General features: G+C 49.1%; 2 protein-coding genes across 2 annotated transcripts in view; one reads left to right on the top strand and one right to left on the bottom strand.

Annotated features, from left to right (window-relative positions):
* DOCK2 (dedicator of cytokinesis 2) overlaps window positions 1-22,646 on the top strand; it is a 407,460-nt gene that overhangs the window by 196,410 nt on the left and 188,404 nt on the right. The gene's annotated exons all lie outside the window — the stretch shown is intronic.
* Window positions 1,377-21,501, bottom strand: INSYN2B (inhibitory synaptic factor family member 2B). The gene is made up of 3 exons (XM_079145411.1): window positions 17,292-21,501; window positions 16,279-16,353; window positions 1,377-2,211 (listed from the first exon to the last, which is right to left on the bottom strand). Exons 1-3 carry the CDS (start codon window positions 18,635-18,637, stop codon window positions 2,025-2,027), a joined length of 1,608 nt encoding a protein of 535 aa, XP_079001537.1. The 5' UTR covers window positions 18,638-21,501; the 3' UTR covers window positions 1,377-2,024.

The following is a 22,646-nucleotide window of genomic DNA, read 5'->3' as shown; positions in this document are numbered from 1 at the left end:
GGGCAAATGCTCCCACTCAGCTGAGTGGCTGTTCATTTGAAGTTGGAAGGTGCACAGATCTTGCAGAGTAGGGAGAACAGGCGTTCCCACCATCCAAGGATGGACAGTCAGGCCCTGAAAAGTTAACAACTTGCCCCAGGTTAGTGGAACAGAATGCTACGTTGCCTGGGTCTCTTCATTCTGAAAACACGCTTATTTTCATTCCAGCATGATGCCCGAGAATATAAATTCATTTGAAATTAGCGTAAGCAAACCAAATTAAGATGGAAACTCTACTACAAGAGAAAATTACATAAGAGATCCCAAATGATTTTGCTCTATTGGATTATCCTCTGTGCTGTTCTTTTCCATTGCTGGGGCCCACTGAGAGCAGACTGTATGGATACAGAGAGAGAGATCTGTGGCTCTTAGCCAGTGGTAGCATGTCTTATTGAAATGTGGTTTCTTAAGTATGACAAGTGCATTTATCTTAATTCTAACTTGACGTTATGAATTCCGGTCTCATTTTGTGGGTTTAAACATTACACTAGAAGCAGAACGAGAGCATCTTGAATGACATTCAAAGACTTAAATAGTGCAAGCCGAGATTCCTTGCCAAATTTCCCTCTCGCTCTCCCTGAAATAGCTTTGTGCACTGCAGGGCTGTGAGAGGGGAAGGTGAAGCCGTGGGGTGCTTTGCTCAGTTAGCCTCAATTTGCAGTGGGGTCCACACACATCCCACGCACACACTGGATACCGTGCTCCACCAAGGCTCTCACTGAGACACTGGGTCCTGGGCCAAGAGTCCCTGAAGGGCCTTCCTCATTTAAGGCCGAGTTAGCTTTAGGACTCATTTCTGGCAGCTTCCATCCAACCACAAACTGGCAAGGAATTTAATGTGCACGAAGGAGCCTTGCTATCCTACCCCTCACCCTCAAGATTATGAAGCACTTACTTAATTATTTGACTTTAGGGCTTCGCACAGCCACGCAAGTTTGACTGGACCCCCAGGTAGAGGGGTTCTGTCAAAAGAAAGAGCCAGACCCAAAGAACTCAGACTTTGGGAAGGAAAGGTCTTTAATGCTAGACTGAAGAAATGAATATCCTCACCCCCAGCCCTGCTGCCTCTTCAATCAGGTGATCGTTGCTGGGTCGCCGGGAAGGGAGACCAAGTGGATTGGTACATTTTCCTATCTATGAGGCTGGCACAGGGATGAATGGATGGGAAAGTTTGTGTCTCAGGTCCTCCCTCTCTATGCCACTGATAAGATGTAACTGAGAGGCTGCTAGGCTCCGGCCCTCCAGTGCTGCAGGAGAACTAACTGCAAGCTCAATGGTCAAACACCAATTGGATCCCAACCATTTTCCAGGGAGCCTAAGGCTGGGCAGAGAGAGCGTCAGGAACCCTGTTTGAATTCTGTTCACCCAGGACAGCCACACTAACCAGTCTCAGATACCCTGGGGTGGCCTTACTCTGCACGGACTGAAGGCCCACACGACGTGACAGTGCTCCTTGGTTTGGGATGGGGTGGCTAATTGAAAATGAAAAGGACCCAATGCACCAGGGTGACCTTGCACTTCTCTTGTGCCCGTGTGGCTGATAGCTAGGAAACTCCAAGTGTTTTCATCTGATTTTTTCCAGGACATCTGCTGATAGCCCTCCTCTGTCTTCCTGCTCTGCACAGCCTTCCTTTCTTTCTTTTCCTTTTGAGTTCATGAGCCCAGGATGGGATGATGTGCTCAGCATCCTGGAGGTGTGGAAAGCATGGTGGGGGTTTTGCTCGTGGTGGGAACCTGGACATAGCAGACAGGGATGAGGCCTGGCTGTGCAACAGGGAACTCAGCAAGTGGTCACGCCAGAGTCCGTGAAGTCCTCGGGAAGCAGCGGCTTGCACTCAGGTCAGGTGGGCGATCAACTGTCCAGCGGGGGCCACACCAGCCCCAAGCTCCCGGTTTCACAGGTCAAGGGCTCCCCGCTGAGGCCTGTCAGAGAAACCCAAGAGGCTCAGGCAGGAGGTGGGAGCTCAGAGGGTGATCTCAAGAGCTCAGATCCACCAGAAGCACCTCCGCTTCACCTTCTTGGTTTTCTGCCTCAGATCCTGTTTCTCAGGGACCGGGGGTTCTGCTGGGGACTTTAGGGGGGAAGATGCCTCTTCAACTGGTTCCACTTCCTCTAGACTCTGCAGAACTTCGTGGAACCTTCCTTCCTGCTGCCGAAAATCATACTCTACACTGAAAAACAGAGAGGAAGGAAGGAAAGAAAGTAAATTCAAATCAAAACACACTGATTTTGCATCAAAAGGTGCCCAAGAAGGTGGCAAGAAGAACGTAGGCTTTGGGATCAAGTCACTGTCCTTAGGGACCCAGTGGCTGCCTGTGTGGCCTTGGACAGGTTATGCCACCTTTCTGAACCCTGTTTGTTCATCGACTGATACCTGTCATGCACCCTTCACGGGGATGTTACCAAGTGCAGATGAGACATGTAGTTCGCAGCCCATGCTGGGTGTCTGGCCAATGCTGGAAGCCATCTAGATGGAACCAGGGTTCTTATGGTTAATGTTAGGCTGTTGTACATTATGCACAAAAACTGCCTCATTATAAAAGATTTTAGTAATAAAAGGAATGTTTGATAAAACTGAGCTCAGTTTCCTCATCTGTGAAATGGAGGTAGTATTGGCACCTTCTTGGGAATTAATTATGTGTAAGGTGAGATGAGGGAGATGATGTGCCCAGAGCAATGCCCGGCGTGGGGCAGAGGCAGGAAGCCGTTGTGGCTGCCGTTGTCATTATCACCAGCACTGCTGGCTGCTGTGCCTTGCTCTCTAAATTCCTTCTCGACTTTGCAAGGTGCTTTGAGAACTTTACATATGAGACCACTTTGTGGTATTCCTCTGTCCCGAGAGGTTTAAATTCCTTTAGTGGTGGACCTTTCCTAATCTCCGTTTTTTTCTGTTTTATTTGTGCATTTCCGAATCATTAATGCACAGACTTGGTCATTCCGCGTTGATGGTCACAAAGGTCTGTGAGGTAGATGTGAAGCTGCGGGGACCAGACTCCTGGGGGCTGAGTGAGCAGGGAGCTGCAGCCTCTGAGGATGGGTGCTGGCACTCTCTCTGAGCTCTGTGTGCCCGAGAAGCAGGGTAGCGAGCCTCAGCCTACCTTATGGCTCTGCTCATCCTCCCAGAACCCAGTGAATCTGGCCAGAAAGAAAGGATCCTGTTAGGCATGGCTGCGGGTGGGCGGGAGCTCCCTCTCCTTCACAGTTCTCTTCCCCACCGGGTCCACCTATGCAGGAGGGTTCAGTGCTTGGAGGAAGGCCTCAAGCTTGCAGATGTGTTCGTTACCTGCTTTCTTACCGGGGCTCTCAGGAGACCCAAGTGTGAGGAGCCAGCCTGGGGGCATGGAGGGGGAGGGAATGTGGGGTCAGATGAAGGCAGAAGGCTCCTGTCCAGCCAGGAGGAACATGATGTGCACAGAAGACAAAAGACCCCATCCTGCTGTGGGAAGTGGCATGACTGCTTAGAGCCTTCATCCCCAGCAAGCACTGAAAAGCAGCCCTCATTACAGGGTCACCTGCCCCCACCTCCTACACTCATGTCACCTCCCAGAGCTCAGAGTTAGCACTGCTGAGAAGGTGAATCACGATTGCCACGTGTAACTGTGAAGCCTCACAGATGCCTCGTCACCGAGCCTTCTCAGATGGAAGAGTCAGGGCTAAGGGACACGGGGAGTGAAGAGGTTTGCAGCCAGAAGGAAGGGTGCCATGGAGCCCTGGGAAGGGTGTCTAGCTGCCCCACTTCTGGGTGTTGATGAGCTTTCCCCAGACTTTTCTCTCTTCTGCTTGCATTCTTTCTTTCTGTTCCCCCTGATCCCCAGGGTAGGGACATAATCCCGGCTGGGGGACCTGCATGATGGAAGGAAACGGGAAGCATTTTTCAAAGCGAAGCTCCACAGCTTCTCAGCTGTGAGATCTTGGGGAAGTCTTTACCCGTTTTCAAGCAGCAGACTCCTCATCTGCCAAGTGAGCAGGGCACCCGCTCAGAGGATGAAGAGAAAGTGCCCATGCAGTGTGCCACACAGTGGGCATTGAGTATTCAGCCTGTCACTCAACGAGCATTGATTGAGCATCTGCCAGGTGTCAGGCCCTGTTCCAAGTGTGGGGAAGGAATGGTAGACAACCAACACTATCGTGGGCCTCCTGGCACTGCTAATCCAGTGTCTGTAACCTTAGTAACCAATGGTCAACATTGGTGCCCATTGGGGACCTTCTAGCCAAAGCCCAGGATATGCCAGATCAGTGGGCAGAGACATCCACAGACTCACACTGATTCTCACACTTCTGGATGCACATGGATTCCATACCCTAATTAATTTGGGGAGGTGAGTGTACCACCTGGACCTCATTCTTCCCAGCAGAAAGTTAATGCAGTGGATTCAGGGTCTGGGGGAAGACATGTCCCCAGCAACCTCTGCATTGCCCCAAGGCAGGAATATAAAACAGTGAGCCTCAAGCTTTGATTCTTACCTCTGCAGCTCTGGGTGCCTACAAGGTTCACAGGTAGGGAGCATTCATAGTCATAGATCCCCCAGCCCCTGAAAGAGCCCCAACCTACCTACTGCATCAGAAAAACCATCTTTATTACAGAGCACCAAGCAGAGCCAAAGAGAATGGGTACCTGCTTGTTCTAGAATTTTCCATGCCATGTGGTACAGAACATCCCACCCACCCATTCATCCTTCCTTCCTTGCTTCCATCTGTCCTTCTGCTCTGAGCCCAACACTGTGCTAGGTTCCATTGGCAGCAGGAAGCTAGACACACCCCGACACTGTCCCCGTGGATCTTACCTCCTAGGGTACTAGATAAGCCATTACACTGACGGTTTCTTTCAGAACCTTCTTCTTCCTTCTCTCCACTGCCCCTGCTTTCCAGCTCCTTGCCCATCTGTTCCTCCTGATGATGTGAACACATGTGACAGCAGATTTCCTCTCACATGTGAGATTTCTGACTTTGGAAATCAAGCAATGAAATCCAGCTACCCACCACCTGAGTTTGTCAAGATTTATAGGTGTCCCAGTACCTATAGGAAAAGTAGCTCTGGGTGAATCCAGAGTGTATGCAGAATTGGCTGACCTGGGAGAAGGAGCCAGGAGATAGAACACAAACCCCGTCTCAGGGACACAAGTTGAAGTGTAGCCCAGGGCAGAGGATGGAGTCGAACACTCATGGTTTTGAACCCAAGTGGCATTGCCCACTGGCTCAGTGACCTTGGGCAGGTTCTTCCCCACCCCGGGAAGCAGCTGAATGTGGGACTTAATAGCTTCCTGCAATGGGGTAGTTGTACAAATGGCAATGATGTCAGGTGCCATCACCCTGCACCGGACACAGTCTGCCTGCTCCACACTCCTTCACAGAGTGTCTTCATGTCTTGGGGACATGCCTCACCTCTTACCTGCACCTTTGTTTCTGCAGGGACTGCACACCTGGCCTGAGGCACTCTCCACCCACCCTCCAGTCTCACTCAGGGAAGAATACACTGTGTTGCTATGGAAACGCAGCAGGGCTCCATTATAATCACTGGGGTTGGGGAGCTCCCCCCACCCCGCCTTGACTGCCCCCATTGGTCCTGACAGTTTAAAGGGGATTGAAAGGGACTTTCTTTTCAAGGCCAGGCAAATAGCAGAGTATAGAAAAGTGTGTGTGCTTTGCAAAGAAATTGATTAATGTTTTTTAGGCCAAAGCAATTTATTAACATAAAGGAAAATTGTCCCTTTTCTTCTTATTCATCCATTTGACAAACTCTGTTTAGTTTGGAGGGGAAGCGAGGGAATATGTTTTGCTTTGGTGGCAGCTGCCTTATAAATGGGGAGGAGCCTGTGCCCTCACCCTCATCTGCTTTGCATCCTAAGACTGGGTAGAGAAGAGGAGATGCCAACCCACACCATGTTCAGCAGCCCCTTGAAAAGAGGAGTCAGTTGCCAGCTTGGTGAGGATCCTCAGCGGGGGATTGTTTGTCGATTCTGGGGGTGAACTCTCGCTGTGGTGAATACAACAGCCCTCTAGCCGTACCTCTCCCTCCTCCCTCCCGCCTGTGCCCTCTTCTGCCCACCTTGCATTTCATTCTGTATTCTGTGCAGGATCTTAAGAAGGAAGATGAGCGTTGAACACTTAGTTCATTTAGAACCCAGAGGACCAAAATTAGTCAAGAAATTGTTGCAATGCAGGATTTGGGACTTGGAGCATTGAGGAAGTCTGGACCAGGCAAAGTATGTGAGGATGATCCCCTGAGGATGCACAGGATACAGGCCCTGAGGCTCAGGGATGCCCGGGTCACTGGGGAGCCCTTGAGCCCTCACATTCAAGCATACATCTAAGTGCGGTGCCATATTGCATTTAGAAAGTGAGTAGTAGGTAAACCAGAGTGAATGAGAACTCTCAGGGTTCCCTCTTGAGGGCACCTCGCTAATCTAACTGACAGATCAATACTCCAGCCATCATGCCAGGTGGGAAGCAGAAGAATGTTTTTCTAGGTAATTGGAAGCAGCAAGAGCTCTATGTCATGGCTTGCCTGAACGAAGAAACAGTAAGAAGCAGGTAGAAAAATAGGTAAATATTTAAACGCATGAGCAAGCAACTGAGCTAGGTGCTAGACACAGGATCTTAGCTGGGCGAACGGAAGTTGATTGAGCCACAAGGAGATACAAGCTTATATAGAAACAACAAAAAAATAAAAGAAACCTCATATTTTATATAACACCTTCAAATGTGCAGAATACTTCAGGTCTGTGTTTCACTTATCCTCTGGATATCTCAGGACGAAAGGGAAGATTGATATGCGCATTTAACAGACAAAAAAGTTGGCACAGGCAAGTCACAGTGTGAATTAGGATCAGATCTCAGCCTGGAGTCCAAGTCAGCCCTGACTGCAGTGACAACATACCATAGACTGCGTGGCTTAAGCAAGAGACATTTATCCCTCACAATCCTAGAGTGCAAGGTGACGGTGCCTGCAGATTCTGTGTCTGGTGAGGGCCCACTTCCTGGTTCACAGATAGCTGTCTCCACCCTGTCACCTGGTGGAAGGGGCACACAGACTCTCTGGGCACCAGTCTCATTCATAAGCGCTCCACTTGCATGACCTAATCACCTTCCAGACGCCTCAGCTCCTAACTGCTGTGGCATTAGGCATTCAAATTTAACAAAAAATTTCAGCAGGGCACAAACACCTGGCTTCCTGACTCCTGGTCTTTTGCTCTTTCTTTCTAAAGAGGGATCAAATGCTTCCACTAAAGGCCTGGCTCTTTCAGGGTCATATTCTAAAGAGAAGGAACAGTAAGAGGACTTGAACCCCACCTGATTAGGGCACATGGGCAATAATAATAATTATGACAAGAACAGTCTCGTGCATGGAGTGAGATCCACATAGACACTATATGCAAGTTGACATTCCTTCTTTCATGTAATTCTCATTGTGCCATGGCATAGATAATCTTGTCTTCTTTTCCCAAATGTGGAAACTGAAGCAAAGGGAGGTTAATATCCTGCCCAGGACACATACTGGTAAGTGACAGAGCTAAGATTTGAGCCCCAGCTGTGTCACTCCCAAAGCTCATGAACTGAGACACACTGCTCCAAAGAAACAGTTACCTGCACCTGTGTGAGATGGGGATTGCAAAAGGTCTGTGTGGGCATGGGGTGGCCACCAAGGCCTGGCACTCCTGAATGACCTCAGAGTGCTCTTTATAGCCACAGTCGTGTCCCCGCTGACCAGTGTGCAATATTCTTTTTAGATTTCAGGACAGCCTTGGCATTGAGGTTGCATACCCTCAAGATGCTCACTCCTTAGAAGGCAGCTCATTCAAGGTCACCTGGGCTGAGGTTAGGCTGCTGATGTCCCCAGTGGGCCCTTGGCACTCTCTCCTGTGCAGGTGGGTCTTGCTTGTTTATAAAGTGAAACGTTGACAAGCCAATGCCATAAAGCTCAGCAAGCCAGTTGGCTGAGAAATGAGTGATCTGTGGCTTCTCCCTGAAGACAAAACATCTCCCGACTCCTCTCTGCCTCATTCCCATCTCCCACGGAGTGTTTCTGTGGTCCCTCTTACCACAGAGCCCAAGCGCACCACAGAGCCCAAGCGCACCACAGAGTGATTGGCCTTCTGCAGCTTTCTTTTTTAAAGGATTAGCTGTAAGAATCGCTGGGTGCAGTGAGGGTAGTTTGGTCCCTGTCCACTAGGGTAAATCACACTACTTAGGAAAGTGTCTTTGGGGAAGAATCAAAGTCTAGGGGAAAGGGAACTTTAGTTTTGTCCCCCCCCGACCTCAGCCCACCACAACCTAGAAGGAATACTGTTCTGAAAACTTGCTCCTCCTGACCAGATTAGAGGCTGTAAGAACTTGCTGCCATTTCAAATTGGCAAGTACATCCCTTCTCCTAGGGCATCTACCTGCTGATGAGTTCTAGAGAATCCCAGGTTCTCTTTCAGGCACATCAATAAGCAGGACCAAGCAGTAGAAATCTTCACTGCTGATAGCTGTCTCTGAAAGAAGCCTGTGGCTCAGTGACAAGGAGCATGCTGTCAGCCCTCAGGAAGGCTTGGGCATCCCAGATACATGCCACACCAGAGCACTGAGGAGGCAAGGTCAAGAGGAAAGGGGTAGGGATGGGAAACTCCTGAAAGCAGATCCTGGGTTTGAGCCTGGCTCCCTGGGAGTAGGGACAAGCCCCTGGACCACTCCAAGCCGCAGTGTCCCCATCTGTAACAGGAGAATCATGGTCCTACCCACACTGGAGGGTTACGGGGAGCCTAAAATGAGAGGATGCACGCAGTGTTAGCAGAGCGCCTGACGCAGCCGCAGGTTCAACAAAGGGTAATGAGTGTTACATGAATTTGACAAAGAAATAAACACTGGATCACCGTGTGGTCATCTGTGGCCTCGCCGCCCCCAGCACCTGTTTATTATTCCTGGGAAGAACTCAACTCGCTTGATTTCATATTTATGGCATGTTTCAGCCTCTTTAGCTATTAGCACATTAAAGTAGCTTTCATTTTTTATTGCAGATAAATTGCTGATGCTGTAAATCCTACTTCTTTTCCCTTATGCTCCGGGGAGAAGAAGGGACAAAGCCACTGAGAGAATCAGGGCATAGGCACAATGAATGTCCCGGGCATCAACCTGTCCGGGCCCTCAGAAATTTCCACCAGCAAACTTTATGGTTCTTTCCCAGAGAAACAGTTTAAGCCATGCTTGTGGCGGGTCATTTTGAGGACGCTGGATGATATTGACATGAGCTTCACGTCCCGCCATTTGAAATGGTGTTACTCAGTCCATGTTGGAATTTGATGACAGCTGTAAATGGCGCCTGTGATTTCTAGAAAGAATGGATCTACCGTATGCTTTGGAATTATTTTTTTTACTGTGGACTTCTTTGCTGGCCAGAGAGAGGACTTTGGCTGGAAGACTGTGTCTCTCACAGTTCACCTGGCTCCATGCTGCGAGAGCATGGTAAGCAGACAAAAGGAAAAATACTAAATAATTTAAGTGGAAAGTTGGTTGCTAAACACATAGGACTGAGTGTACATTGCAGTTTCTAGAGAAATACCATCTCTCTGTTAGGCAATAGCTGTAGGTGGCTGGCAGGACCAAAGCCCAGTGGCCAACAGCTCAACCCTAGAAGGAAGGGCTCTCAGGGACACCAGCCACAAGACTCCAGGAGGCTCCTCGGCTCTCCTGAGCCTCTCTCCTTGCTAAGGGGAAGTCCTGGCTTTTCTCCCACAGGGTGCACAACGGTGAAGCTGCAGCTCAGGTTCCAGGGAGGCCCTTGTCCTATGCTGTCACTATCAAAACTGAAGGGGAAGCATCAAGAGCAAAAATACTGGCTGATGGGCAGAGGGGGGCGTCTGCAGCAGATCTCCTTGCAGGGACCTTTCGGTGCTTCTCAGGCTGGTTCAGAAGAATGGTAACAGTGGAGGTGTCAACAATAATAATAATAGTAAAGCAACTTGTGGTCCGTGGAGTTTGAGGAAATGGGGATGGGGTGGAGGATTCTAGCGTGGCATTTAGCTTTATGCATATTCCTTGGTTCACCAGCATGTGGTGAGCACACCCCTCTCCTGAAGGGTGGGCACATTGGCAATGGTCCAGCCTCCCCACACCCTCCCCATCCTGTGTCTGCAGTGGTTCCTCCAGGGCTTACTGGAGGGCAGCACCCAGCATTTGGGGTCTCAGAATGGGGCTTTTCATTGCTCTTAAGCTTCATGGTGCCTTTTGCTGAGAAGAGCTCATAGTCCATGGCACCCTGATTGCCACCCAGTGGTCTGGCTTCCGAAGGCAGCCGGCTCTGGAATCTGGCTTGTGGGAAGACAGATTGAGTTCTGATCTTGCTGTTGCATTTATGAGGTTCAGACTGTGTGAGTACCTTGTCCTTCTCAACCTCGGTTACCTAATTTGAATAGTATATAGTTCCTGACCCTCCCTGAGCCTCGGTTCCTCGTCTATGAGACCACATCTCATATAGTTGTGAATACAAGGTGCTGAAAATAGCCAGTGGTAGATGCTCAGTGGTGGTGGTGTTCATTGTTCCTTCCTTTCAGTTTAACCCAACAGGCACCTGCACTTAGCTTCTCTAGTTGCAAAAATCATCAAATAAAGTCCAGTAAACTGACCTCCTATGGGACACACATAGTTCACACATCCTGAGGATTTCAGATGAGTGAATTGGTTTTCTATTGTGCTGAATCAGCGACCACACATTGGACCATAGACTTTATTTTTACTGTCTGGAGACCCAACTGGCCACCACAGCATTGGCCGAGCTGGGCCTTGCTGGAGGCGGTAAGGGAACACATCCCTTGCCTTTCCTTGGCTTGTGATTACATCGCTTTGACCTCTGCTCTGACTCTCCAGCCTCCCTCTTGTCCTCATGAGGACCCTTGTCATGACATCAGCCACCCACCCAGAACTGGATACCCTCCCTATCCCAAAGCCTTCATTTAACCATATCTGCAAAAGTCCCCTTTGCCAGATAAGGTCACATATTCACGGGGGCAGGAGTTGGGATGTGATCATCTCAGGCATTATGTTGCCCACCCCCTGGACTTTGACATTTTACCCAGAGGAGTTCTGTGGCACTCCAAGCTAAGCTGTGTCCTACCCACCCCAGCCAGCACGGAAGTACTAGGCAGTAGTGCTAGTGGGCCGTGAAGAGTAAGGGTCTCAATGTCCTGTGAAAGCACAGCAGACTCTCAGCGTCATCAGAGGGAGATTTGACTAGGTTCCACCTCATTGGAAGTATGTAGTATTCCAGGTATTTTAAAATTGACAATCCATGTAGTATATTCAGTCACTGTTCGATGCAGTTTTAAAGAACTTGCTACACAGATGCCTTCTGTCCCTCATGAGGACATTTGATTAATGCCGATCCTTCACGTCGATATCTGACAGTGGAGATGTGCACAAATGATAACCACGGCTTTACTTTCAGGTGACCCAAACAGCTGTCTCAAGCCCTCTACTGCTTTAATTCATCCTCAAGTTAATATAATCTTTCCTTCCTTGACGAGAATCTTTTGAGGACCAACTCCTAGGACTTTGGGATACTAGATATTTGCTGGCAGAGAGAATCTCACAAGCGCTGAGTCAGGATCAGTGGTAGAGCAGAGGGATGCAAGTGCCCTGGCATCCTTCTTGGGAAGGGAGCACGTTTGTCCATGGAGCTAGCTTATCAGCAGGACTGGGAAAGGCCTTCCAGAGAAGTGGGGAAGTCATGCAGAGGCACTGTGGCCTGATGGAACTGCCAGCCCAGTGTCCCCTGTGGTAGAGAGGATTCAGAGATGAAGCAGGTAAGAAGGCTTCAGCATGACATTCAAGGCCCTGAGGAATCCACCCAAGGAACCAGAGCAGATGGTTTAGCAGGGGGTGACATGGCCAGATTCTGCTTTTTGAGGTATAACTTTGCAATCTGCATGGAGGATTACTAGGGATGGGGCACAAGGGACCTGTGGCAAAAAGACCTGCCAGCATAAGTGACGAATGACAAGGGCCTTTGCAGAGCAGAGCAGGGGAGTTGGAGTGAAGGGGCTGGATAGGGCAGTGGGATGGGTGGTCAGATGACATGCGTCGTGAAGAAGAGTAGGGCGGAGACGAAGTATCTTTATGGAGCTGTGCATGGTGAATGGTGTTGAAAAAGATGAGTAGTGAATTCACTTTGTGGGAGGAAATGAGGAGTGCGTTTTGAGGTAAGGTGAATTAGGGGTGTCTTGGGATATTACTATATGGGTGAGTGTCCTCAAAATGTTATGTGAAAGACTTGGTCCCCAGGGTGGTGGTGTTAGGAGGTGCCATGGACTTTCAGTAGGTGGAGGCTTATGGAGGCCCATATGTTACTGGGGTGTGCTCTTGAATGGAGTTATGGGACCCTAGACTCTCAGTTTTTCTTTGCTTCCTGGCTCATGATGTAAGTGATTCATTCTATCCCTGTCATAATGTGCCACTCTCACCAGAAGACAGAAGCTATGGGACTCCAGAACCATGAGCTAACTAAAACTTTCCTCTTTATAAGTCAGTTTCCTCAAGGATTTTGTTAGAGGAACATGAAGCTGATCAATACAGACATTAAGTGGAAGTGTCTGTGGTTAGTTGAAAGTCATGCATGTACATGACACAGATATATACCCACACGTTTTAGGCAAGAGTAAGAAGTGGTTCCCGAGAAATAAACTCAAGTCCATGAGTTCAGATGAAGCCATAGAAGGAGGCTAAGTGTGAGAAGTGGAGCAGCCTGCCCAGGTAGACCTCTGACAAACAAGTTCTCTATCTCTCTTCTCTCTGGCCCCTTTCAAATTTGACCCGATCAACCTCTCCCTTCACCAACTGAAAATAATGCATTTGTGGCTTGCACTTTATTTCTATTCCCTAAGCAATATGCCCGAATGGCACATGAATTTTTTTTTTTTTTTTTCTGGGAAAGACCTTCCATTATTTTCTGCTAACATTAGCAGCGTTTTATGACTTAAATCAAATGGATTTTCCTGGGAGCTACATCCAGAAAAGAAATGCATGAACCACATAGTCAAAGACCTCCAAAGAGGCACTGCTGGCTATTTTTAGAGTGATGTGGACATGAATCCAGGGGAGATGTGTCTGGAGGAGCCGAGATCACTTGAGGAAGGAGGAGGCTGGCTGGGAGAGACCTTGTACCCTTGAAAAGAAGAAAGGGAGTCAGTTCCTGAGGGCGTGCGCCGCTTCCCAAACTCCAGCCAGAGGTTATTCACCTTCGTGGATTTTGTCAGATTCCCCACAACATCTGCACAATCATTTACTTAGCCTTTTTACTTAATCAATTCACTTTTAAACTTAAAAAACAATTATACAACATAGGAAATACCACTTTTGAGATGGAGACCTGCATCACTTACCATAAATATTTAAGAGGATTAGTTTTAAAAGCTTTGATTAAAACAAATTAAAAATTATATTCTGGCTGGATACTGCTGATTGCCCAGGGCTGGGGATTTCAGACCCACTCTCTCTTTACAAAGAAATGTGATAAGCAAGAAAGAAAGAGACCGAAAGACATTCTAGCATCAACCAGATTTCCCCTCTAGGTGGTCAGAGGGATTGAAATAAATTTGAAAAGCGAACAACTTTCTGACTAAGTAATTCAGTGTTATTTAGTCTTGGGTACCTCAGGCAGCCGTGTTTGCACAAGCCTCTGGCTAAAATGTCCTAGGACTCGAGCTAAAGAGAGGTGAGAAAAATAGAGATTACACTGCCTGGAATCAGCTTAAAGTTTGGAGTCAATTCCTACCCACTTCCCTTGGAGCTCAGTGAACAAAGAGAAACACACGGGAGTCCCTCCCCAGTGTCTGGGATCATGGAATCTTCAGGTGCCAGTGTTGATGCTGGCTCCTTTGTGACAGAGGATCCACCCGAGTGATCCCCGGTTAGAGGAGAAATCAAGGAGGCTGAGGGGGCCGAGAAACAGGACCGATGGCCTCGCATGTCTTAACAGGAGCAAGCAGCAGAGTCATAGCCTTTGGCTCCTGGGGCCTTTGGGAAATCCCACTTAGAAAACCTTATGTGTCACTAACGTAGCAACAACGTCTCCAAAGAAGAGCACCCGGTGGGCAATTCATCATGTGCCCGTGTGCCTTATGTAGTGACGGGCCCGGGGCCTATCCATCATCACGGGGAGAGAGCACAGTGAAATGAGGCCCGCAAAGGAGCGTTTCACATCACTTATTCATTAGCTTCTAAGATGTGACTTCTCAAGACTCAACACAAGTTTGAAGTCATTTGAAATGTTTTTTTTTAAAAAAAATGACAACTCTCATCTTGCTTCTGTTGCTGTGACGGGGTTCTTGTTCTGATCTCTCTGCTTTCATCAAATTAATTGCCCATTTCTTCACAGTGGTTTGGATACAAGGGTGCATATCCTGTCTGGGAGAAGAGTCTGGCTGTGAATGACGATGAGGGACTTATGCAAACCCACATGTTCTTCTAGATGGGAGGGAAGGCTTGCCAGCCCACCAAGGGGTGTGACTTAATTAGAACGTTTGCCTGGGATGTTTGAAGTAAGCGCTGGAAAACTGCAAACATTCTTAGACTTGCTGGGAGGTCACAGTTCAACCAAATATTGTCACTTTTAATTCAGCTTGGAAACAGACTGTCAGAACTCAAAGGGACCATTGGGACTGGCTAATTAAAAACTCTCATCTTTCAAATGAGGAAACTCAGGGATCAGGAATGACTCACCCAAGTCCAGGTCACAAAACCCATAACAGACTAGTGAAAAAACACTTGCCCTTTTCACTGACATAAGCCAAATAAAACATTGTTTTAAGGTCATAGAAAATGCATCATGTGGCTACCTGAAGAGAGAGTAGCCGGGAATTTAAATGGAAGTTAGTTCAAATGAATCGTTTCTGCTTATGATGTTTTTTTTTTTTTTTTTGTCCTCCCTTGCTTAATTTAGGAGATTTTTTTTTTTTTTTTTAAATAGAAGAAAAAGGGTAGCAATTGCTAAGACTGCCTACTTCTGTTCACCAGTGCTGCAAATCATTCCCAAGTTCCCCTCCTCTGAGGGTGCACTTCCACGGAGTTAAAAGACCTCGTTTTGTGTGAGTTGCGCTGAACCTTCTGCTATTGGGTGGAAAGGTGGTCCTGGCTCCTCTGTGTAAGGAGTCACAGGCTCATGGAGAACATGCCCGAGGCCCTGCCCCAGAGCAAGCACCTCATGGGGATGAAATCTCAGGATGCTGCCAGAATGAACAAGAAGCTTCTACCAGAAGACACAGTAACCGCCCCCCCACCCCCCGCCCCGGGCTGCAGTGTATCAGACCAAGATGCTGTTCTCCACAGAAAGAGAAAATAGTGCAGAAAGCAAAACCAGACATTTTTGTCAACAAAATTAGATGCCATCAACTGAAATGACCGCTTTTGACCACTTTTCCACTGTGCCACTAAAAGTGGGGCTCCAGCTGAGGAGCCGTCGGTCTTCCTGGTGACAGCAGTAATGAGCCTTTGGATCCACAGGTGAGGTACTAAAGGCACTCGCACCTGCTACCTCGTTAGGTCCCCGGGGGACTCTCGGTAGGGATCACTGTTCCCACGCCACAGGTCAAGAAACCAAGGCCACAGTGGGGTAGCTGATCTGACTTGGGATTAAAACACAGATCTTTTGACTCGCATGCTCTTCCCATTAGATCGTGTTCCCCATTTATCTCTTATAAAAACCACTTCATGGCAGACCTCATCCATGCTGGAAAGAAATGGTGATTTTGAAACAAACACAAAGTGCTTAGCACAGTCCTTGACCCATAGTAAATGCTTGGTGTGGGCCGGCAGTGGCGGGGAGAGAGTCACAGTGGTGGAAACATATATATCATAGGTTTGGAATCAGAGAGATCTGATGTCATTCCTGAGTCTGGCCCCTTCTGCTCTCAAGCAATGTACATGAGCTGACCCAAATGGCTAAACTTCCTGACGACCATAAAGCCCACTTCACAATGTGTGGTAGTGAAATGAGATGCAAATGTGTAGGCGGAGCTGACCACCACCCCTGAACTACTGTCTGAGAAGCGTAGGGATGATATCCTCAAAAGGGCTTGCTCACAGAGGTCCTTACCCAACACGGTGACCCTGCCTTGAAACTGTGTCCTAGTTAAGCACCTCGCGCTTCAAGTCTCACGCATTTGTCTTTTCCCCTCTTGACTTTGTGCATTTAGATAGTTTACTAGAGTGTTCCTTGAACCCCGCCACTGCTGTGCTCTACAGAGCGGGCCTCCGTTATGACCAGGTACCTGTAGATGATGCACGCTGTGTTCTGGCAGGTACTGCAGTTGTTGAGGTCTTGGCCGGTTCGATAAAAGTTGCGCCTGTAAGACAGAGCATGTGCTGGGTAAATCTATGGGCAGAAGCCACAGGGACACACAGCTACCAGCTTGTTGAAGAATGGGACCTCACATTTCTAGTGAGCTTTATGCATCTTTAACCACTTTCAAATCTGAAGGATTTTCCTGCTCGGGGCAATGCAGCAAGATGAGGGATGTGGCCAGTGGGTAGGGTGATTAGCAAACTCCAGACCCCTTGATCTGGTGCATTCTTTCTATATCCCACAGCGTTTGCTCTTCTCAGGCAATGTGGATTCTGACTCGTACCAGCAAACGCCAACTAACTACTTCTCTCTCGGCCCCTTTTTGATGAGCTTTGGCAGTGTTTCCTCTTGGTTTTTATATGGTGCTTTCTGGAAGGACAAGAGCAGTTCGCACTCAGGCAGATCACTGCCCGCCCCTCCTACACTGGTGCTGAGTCACCCTGAAATGTATTTGGTGACTTTTTTTTTTTTTTTTCAGAATTGTAATCTCATTTCAATTCTTATAGAGTCAGTCCTTGATGGTGATGGTCAACCATGGTCAGTGGCCACCTCAAGTCCTTTTGACAAACACAAATGCAAATTCAGTAACTCACTAAGAGGGTGGGGAAGTGTCCGCCTGCTGTTATGTCCCCTTCATCTATCAGCTGGACCTGCATCTTTATGAAAATCATGTTCAGTCTGTGACTTTGCTGTTTTCTCCCCCACCCCCACCCCAGACACAAAAGCAAATAACAATGGAAATTCACCCTGATCCACCAAACCCTAGAGTTGAATGAAGCCCAATCAGAGTGAAGGGAGACCATTAGCTATGCTCTGGGGAGACATCCAACCTCAAGCATCTTGGAGACATTTTACCAATGGAAGCCGGTGCTCTCGGTCTGTCCCAGCCCATCAAATGACTTTACCCACTAATTTTAACGTAAGAAAAATTCACCTTACCCTTCAGTGAGAGCTCGCGCTTTCTCCAAGTCTTGAATTACATTCAAAAGGACCTTAATTTTCTCTTGGTTCGAGTGCAGAGATTCCTCCACAGATTGCAACCGACCTTGGAGGTCACAGAGTTCACCCCGTGCCAGGTGAATTTGATTAATGTCACTAATCTCCCTGTTGCTCTGAGGTTTGCTCTCACTCCTTGGAAGGGAGGCGGGGAGAGGATTGCTTCCTGGACAATTCTGAAACTCCAGGGTGTCTGACTGGGTGGGGTTCTTTGCTGGCTGCTCCTGACACATAGGGGCAGACTTTGATGCACTGCTAGTTTTGCATGCCACCGGGTCCTGGTGACTGTCACCAGATGCAGGACCATCTGAGTCTCTTTCTGGATGGGTGGGCTGGCTCTGGGAGCCTGGCACGGGGGAGCTGTGAGTTCGTGGAGATGAAGGAGCACACGTTTCCTTTGACTGAGATGACAGCGGGCCAAGATCTCTGTCCTCAGAGTTGTCTTTGGGCAAAAGCAATTCGTGCTTGAGTTTTTCTGTGCCTGGTGTGTAGTTGGCACCACTGGTGGTAATCAAGCCAGAGGAAGATCTTTCTGAATCTGATGTCAGCACCCTTCTCCCCTCCCCTGGACACCTGTCAATCAAAGGGGGTATAGAGTTGCTCCTTTCAGTCGATTCAGCTGGGCTAAGGGTGGATGCTCTCGCTTCCCAGGAAGGACTGTGATAAAAATCATCTGGGACCTGAATGGCAGCCGTTGCTTTCTCTGCGGCCCTCCAAGACCCAGCTTCCAAGCATATGCTAACAGGCCCATTGCTCTGCACCCTGGACACCCTTGGGAGAAATGGATGGGACACTTTGACCCTTCGAGGCCCATCCTCAAGGTGATGAGCCAGCTTTAGGTAGGCAAGTTCAGAAGACACGATGTCCTGTTCTGAGAGGTTGCCGTTGACCTGGATGGCACTTGGGGAGGCTGTTGGCATTTCCACCAGGGACTTGCTGGCTGTGAGTTTCTTCCTTTTGAAAACCGGGAAATGCTTCCTGAGACTGGGGGAGGTCTGGATGGCGATGTTCCGAAAGCCCCCTGCCTTCTGGGACCTGGGGAAGGACAGAGAGTAGGCGGGGGGATGATGATGCCTGGACGCCTGCGTCTTCCCCATCACAGCCGGGTCCTCAGGAGCCTGGGCGTCAGCCGCAGCTAGGCCAGCTGGATTCTTAGCGGCCCCATCTTCCTTGAATCGCACCTGCTGGGATTTGCTCCGGCGGTGGTGAGGTGGCTTCACCAGCTCCACCGACTCTAGGCTGTTACGCTTGAGCAGCACAGGTCTCACTTTCATACTTGGCTGGGCCATTGAGCCTCAGTGGAAAGGAGCAGAACCAGACACTTCTCCTGGACACATCTCCCTTAGGTCTCCGGAGCAGCATCTAATGATGATGTCTCAGGCATGGAGAACGGCCAGCCAGGATGGAGCGGTCCTCCCCTCTTAGTATAGGAAGCCCCCTCGGCCATTCCCAGCCCATCCGGTCCACTTAGGAGCTATCTGAAAGCTTCCTCTGCAGTTAAGATATTATTCCATTGCAGTCATGGCTGCTGCTTAGATAAATAGTGATCAGACTAACTATTAAACATCCGATCTACCAAGAGAGCTCCGACGCTGTTTACCAGGGGAGGTCAGGAGTGCAGTTCTGATCCTGGAAGAAGCTGGCTGTCTTGGAGAAAAAGACAACAGAATACCCTTCGGGGGGTCGCAGCACTCTCCCAGGGAGAGAATTCCCAAAACCCCTGCTACATCTAGAACACACGGCTCCTTTCCAGAGCATCAAGTTTCAATCTAAAGCTAGGGAAAGCTTAAACACATCTTCTTGCCATAGCATGTAAATAGGTGGAGAAAAAAGTGACCGGGGAGTTTGCTGCTTTGATGACTCATGATGCTCCTGAGGAGGCATCCCCACTTACGTCAATCCCAGAGTCCTTCTTGGGGGCCATTATTTCCCTCCTTGCTGTTTCCACATTCTTCAGGGAAGCCTCACAGAACCAAGGAGGGTGTGGCCAGGACAGGATGGAGTCATCAGAGGGGCTTCAGGGAGAGGGGGTCCCCCGTCGTGTGTCTTAACTGATCTTCACACGTGGGCCAAGTGAGCCACGTCTGCACCTCGGGGACAGTGCAGGGGCGTCATTCACTGGGCGTGTGGGCTAGCGGTCTTTGCAAGCAGCCAGTGAGCACCTGAAAGGGAAAAGAGCATCGTCACCCAGTTCTGACCCCTGGCTGGGTAGTGTTGAGTGGGAGGGTGTAGGAGTAGGTCCCTCTGCACCACCCTGCTCTGTGCTCCTAGACAGCCGGCCACCTTGTGAGTGCAGGGCCTTGGGACAGTTTCCATCTGCCTAGATCCTGTCCTTCCTCCATCCCCAGTTATCACGCAGCCTGCTGCTCTTCATCTGCAAAGACCCACCTTAGATGTCACTTCCTGAGGAGGCTTTACAGTAACTCTCTCCTCGTCCACACCCAGCACTCGACCACGTCAGGACTCCCATTTGATGTTCTTATCACATCCTTTAAGGACAGAAATTGCAGTTGTCATTGAATAATCATTTGTGTACATATTTATTCAGTCTGTGCATGTTGACCCGCTACCCTGTACACCCTAGGAGGACAGGGATGGGAGCCACCCCATCCACGGCTCAGGTATGCCCAGCCTGCTTTCTGCTCACTGTGGCTGCTCACTGAGCATGGTTTAAAGGATCCAAAGGCTGAGTGAACTCTGGAAGCCAAGAAGAGCCTGGGTGTGGGGAGGGTGGAGGAGCTGGGGCATCCTGCAGGGGTGAGAGGACTGGGCGTCTCTCTGCTGTGACAGCAGTCTTTACCTAAGGACAAGATTTACCCCTAACAGCTTCACTTTTACTGCTTTCCAGGAGATAACTATGCATGAAATTCTCTGAGGAATTTGTACCTTGTAACAATAACAGCCATCGTTTATTGAGCATTTATTTTTACCATGCTGAGGGCTTTCCACCCATTAATCCTAACAGCTCATGTTTCCTGAGCACTCACTGTTGTGACAGGTGCTGTTCTAAGCACTTTCCAAGCTTGAAGCCCCTCATTTATCACCTAGCTCCCCAGGAGAGATGGATACTGTCATTGAAATCATCTTACAGCTGAAGATGCTGCAGCCCAGAAAGGTTAAGTGACAAGTCTAAAGATACACAACTGGTGACGGAGTCAGGATCCAAACCCCCACAGTCTGGCTCCAGAGCCTGAGCTCTTAACCCCTACCCCCCCCCACTGCCTTTCATTTCATTTAATCCTCACCAAAAAACCCCACAAAAAACCCTATAATGTGTCATTATCCTCCTTGGACTGATGAGGAAACAGCTTCAGAGGGGTAACTATGCAGTGGAGGAGTTGGGATTGGAACCCAGGTGCCTACAATTCCCATCTGTGTTCCTAACCAGGAAGCTGGATTCTGTTCCCTTCTGTTTGCCTGGTGCATGGACAGATGGACAGGATTTGAGAATGGGATTTAAGGCCCCCTGCAGACCTGAGAGATGCGGGGACTGTCCCCTGATCTTGCCATAGCAAAGCCAACCAGAAGGTTTGCTATAAGTCAGAGGGATCTGCCCAAGTGCCACACCATCCTGGTTGACCAAAGTCTTTGGAGGGAAAATGAGTGATAAGATGGCCTTTTGGAATTTGGATCTCTCTGACAGAGGAGTCATAGCATGGACCCAGCCGTAGGTAGAATGAGGCCCGGTCAATGAGACAGTGTATGCGAAGCTCGGTCCACGTGGCCATCAGCATCTTTCTTGTCCTTCCTGACGTTACTGTCCGGCAGCCAGGTCTCCCACTGGCGAGTGCCAGTGCGTGTGTGGGTGTGTTTCTGGGGAGAGGGGCCCACAGCTCTCCACAAGCTTCCCAAGCTCCGGAAGCCAGACTGTGGATGACCCCCACAGAGCCCCTCTTGAGACAGGAAATTAGTGAGTGCTGGGAACCAGACCACCTGCCTCGCCAGTCTGCAAAGCAGACTGACCTCAAGAACTTTCCACATAACTCTCTCGGGAGACGAGCGTGTTGGTGCCAGGCTGCCCAGTCCCTCTGCACAGCAGTCCCGGCAACCCTACTGCACATCTGAGTTCTGTGGTTTGGCAGCTTTGCATAGGAATTTTAGGTCTAGAAGAATACAGATGCCACCTGCTCGTTCCATGACTAGTTCTGGAACTTGTCCCATAGCCAAATGGTTGTCTTAAAAATTAATAGTAGCAAATAGTACCATGGAAAATGTACTGTTGCCATGCGTGGTGTTGGCATTGGCCTTTGATCCTCAAAATGACTGTGATCCCCATTTTGCCGAGTGAGTGAGCGACAGGTTTGGGAAAGTGTCACATGCCTAAAACCCTCCAGCGCAAGCCCTTCACCCTCGCATGGCAGAACCTAGACCTCTGTGTGTCCACTTTTGTGGGGTTTGGACCTAGTTGTCCCTCACCTTCTCCTGCTCCGCCCTGTTCATTAGTGTTTTATTGGGAATGTCAACTCGCATAAGCTACTGTGGTCCGAAGCTGGTTGTCACAGCGTCTGGTGAACATTGAGGACATGCCAGGCATCGTGAGAGGTACTTTTCCATCTCCTCGCCTCCCTGGCCTTTGTGACAGTCTTAGAGGCAGGTACTCTCAGGCCCCCATTTGACAAACAAGGAAACTGAGGTTAGAAGGCTAAGCAATTTGTCCCAATTTGCTCAGTTGGCAAATGACAGAGCTGACATTTGAACCCCAGGACCGACTCCTGGGCCTTCCTGCCTTCTCCAGGCCTGGAAGGGCTCATCATTTTGTGCAAGGCCAGCAGCAGAATCAGCCTGCTCCACAGTCCCATTCTGGAAGCCAGCCCTAATTGTGTTTCAGCCTGGCCTTTTCCCCAGCAAATTTGTGTCACCTTTAGATGTTTTCCTTTGATCTTTAAAAACAGTCAGCTTTCTGTTTATAGATGCTATATGGTCATTGCAAAATTCAAACAATATAGATAAACAAAAGAAAGAAAAAAGAAAGAAAAATTATCTGGAACCTCATCACCAAGAAAGAGCCACCAGGCACCAATAATGTGGTACAGCTCATTCTTGGCCTCTCCCTGCTCAGATTGCACATGGGCATGATGTACATGGCTAGGTCTGTGGACAGAAAGCCCCATCTCCATGGAACAAACCTGAGGAAGTCCACAGGGTGGCCCACAGATTCCTTCCCTCCTTTCAAAGGGTCTGCTGCCTACCATGGTCTGTATAAATAATGTCCTTCTGTGGATTTTAGGTTGTTCTCAATATTTAGCATTATCAATGATGCTGTCAATAACATGTGGTGTACATGAAACTTGGAGCACT

The sequence above is a fragment of the Sciurus vulgaris genome, assembly GCF_902686455.1.
Source record: "Sciurus vulgaris genome assembly, chromosome: 6".
In the NCBI taxonomy this organism is placed as follows: domain Eukaryota; kingdom Metazoa; phylum Chordata; class Mammalia; order Rodentia; family Sciuridae; genus Sciurus; species Sciurus vulgaris.
This window is presented reverse-complemented; position numbering and strand designations above follow the sequence as displayed.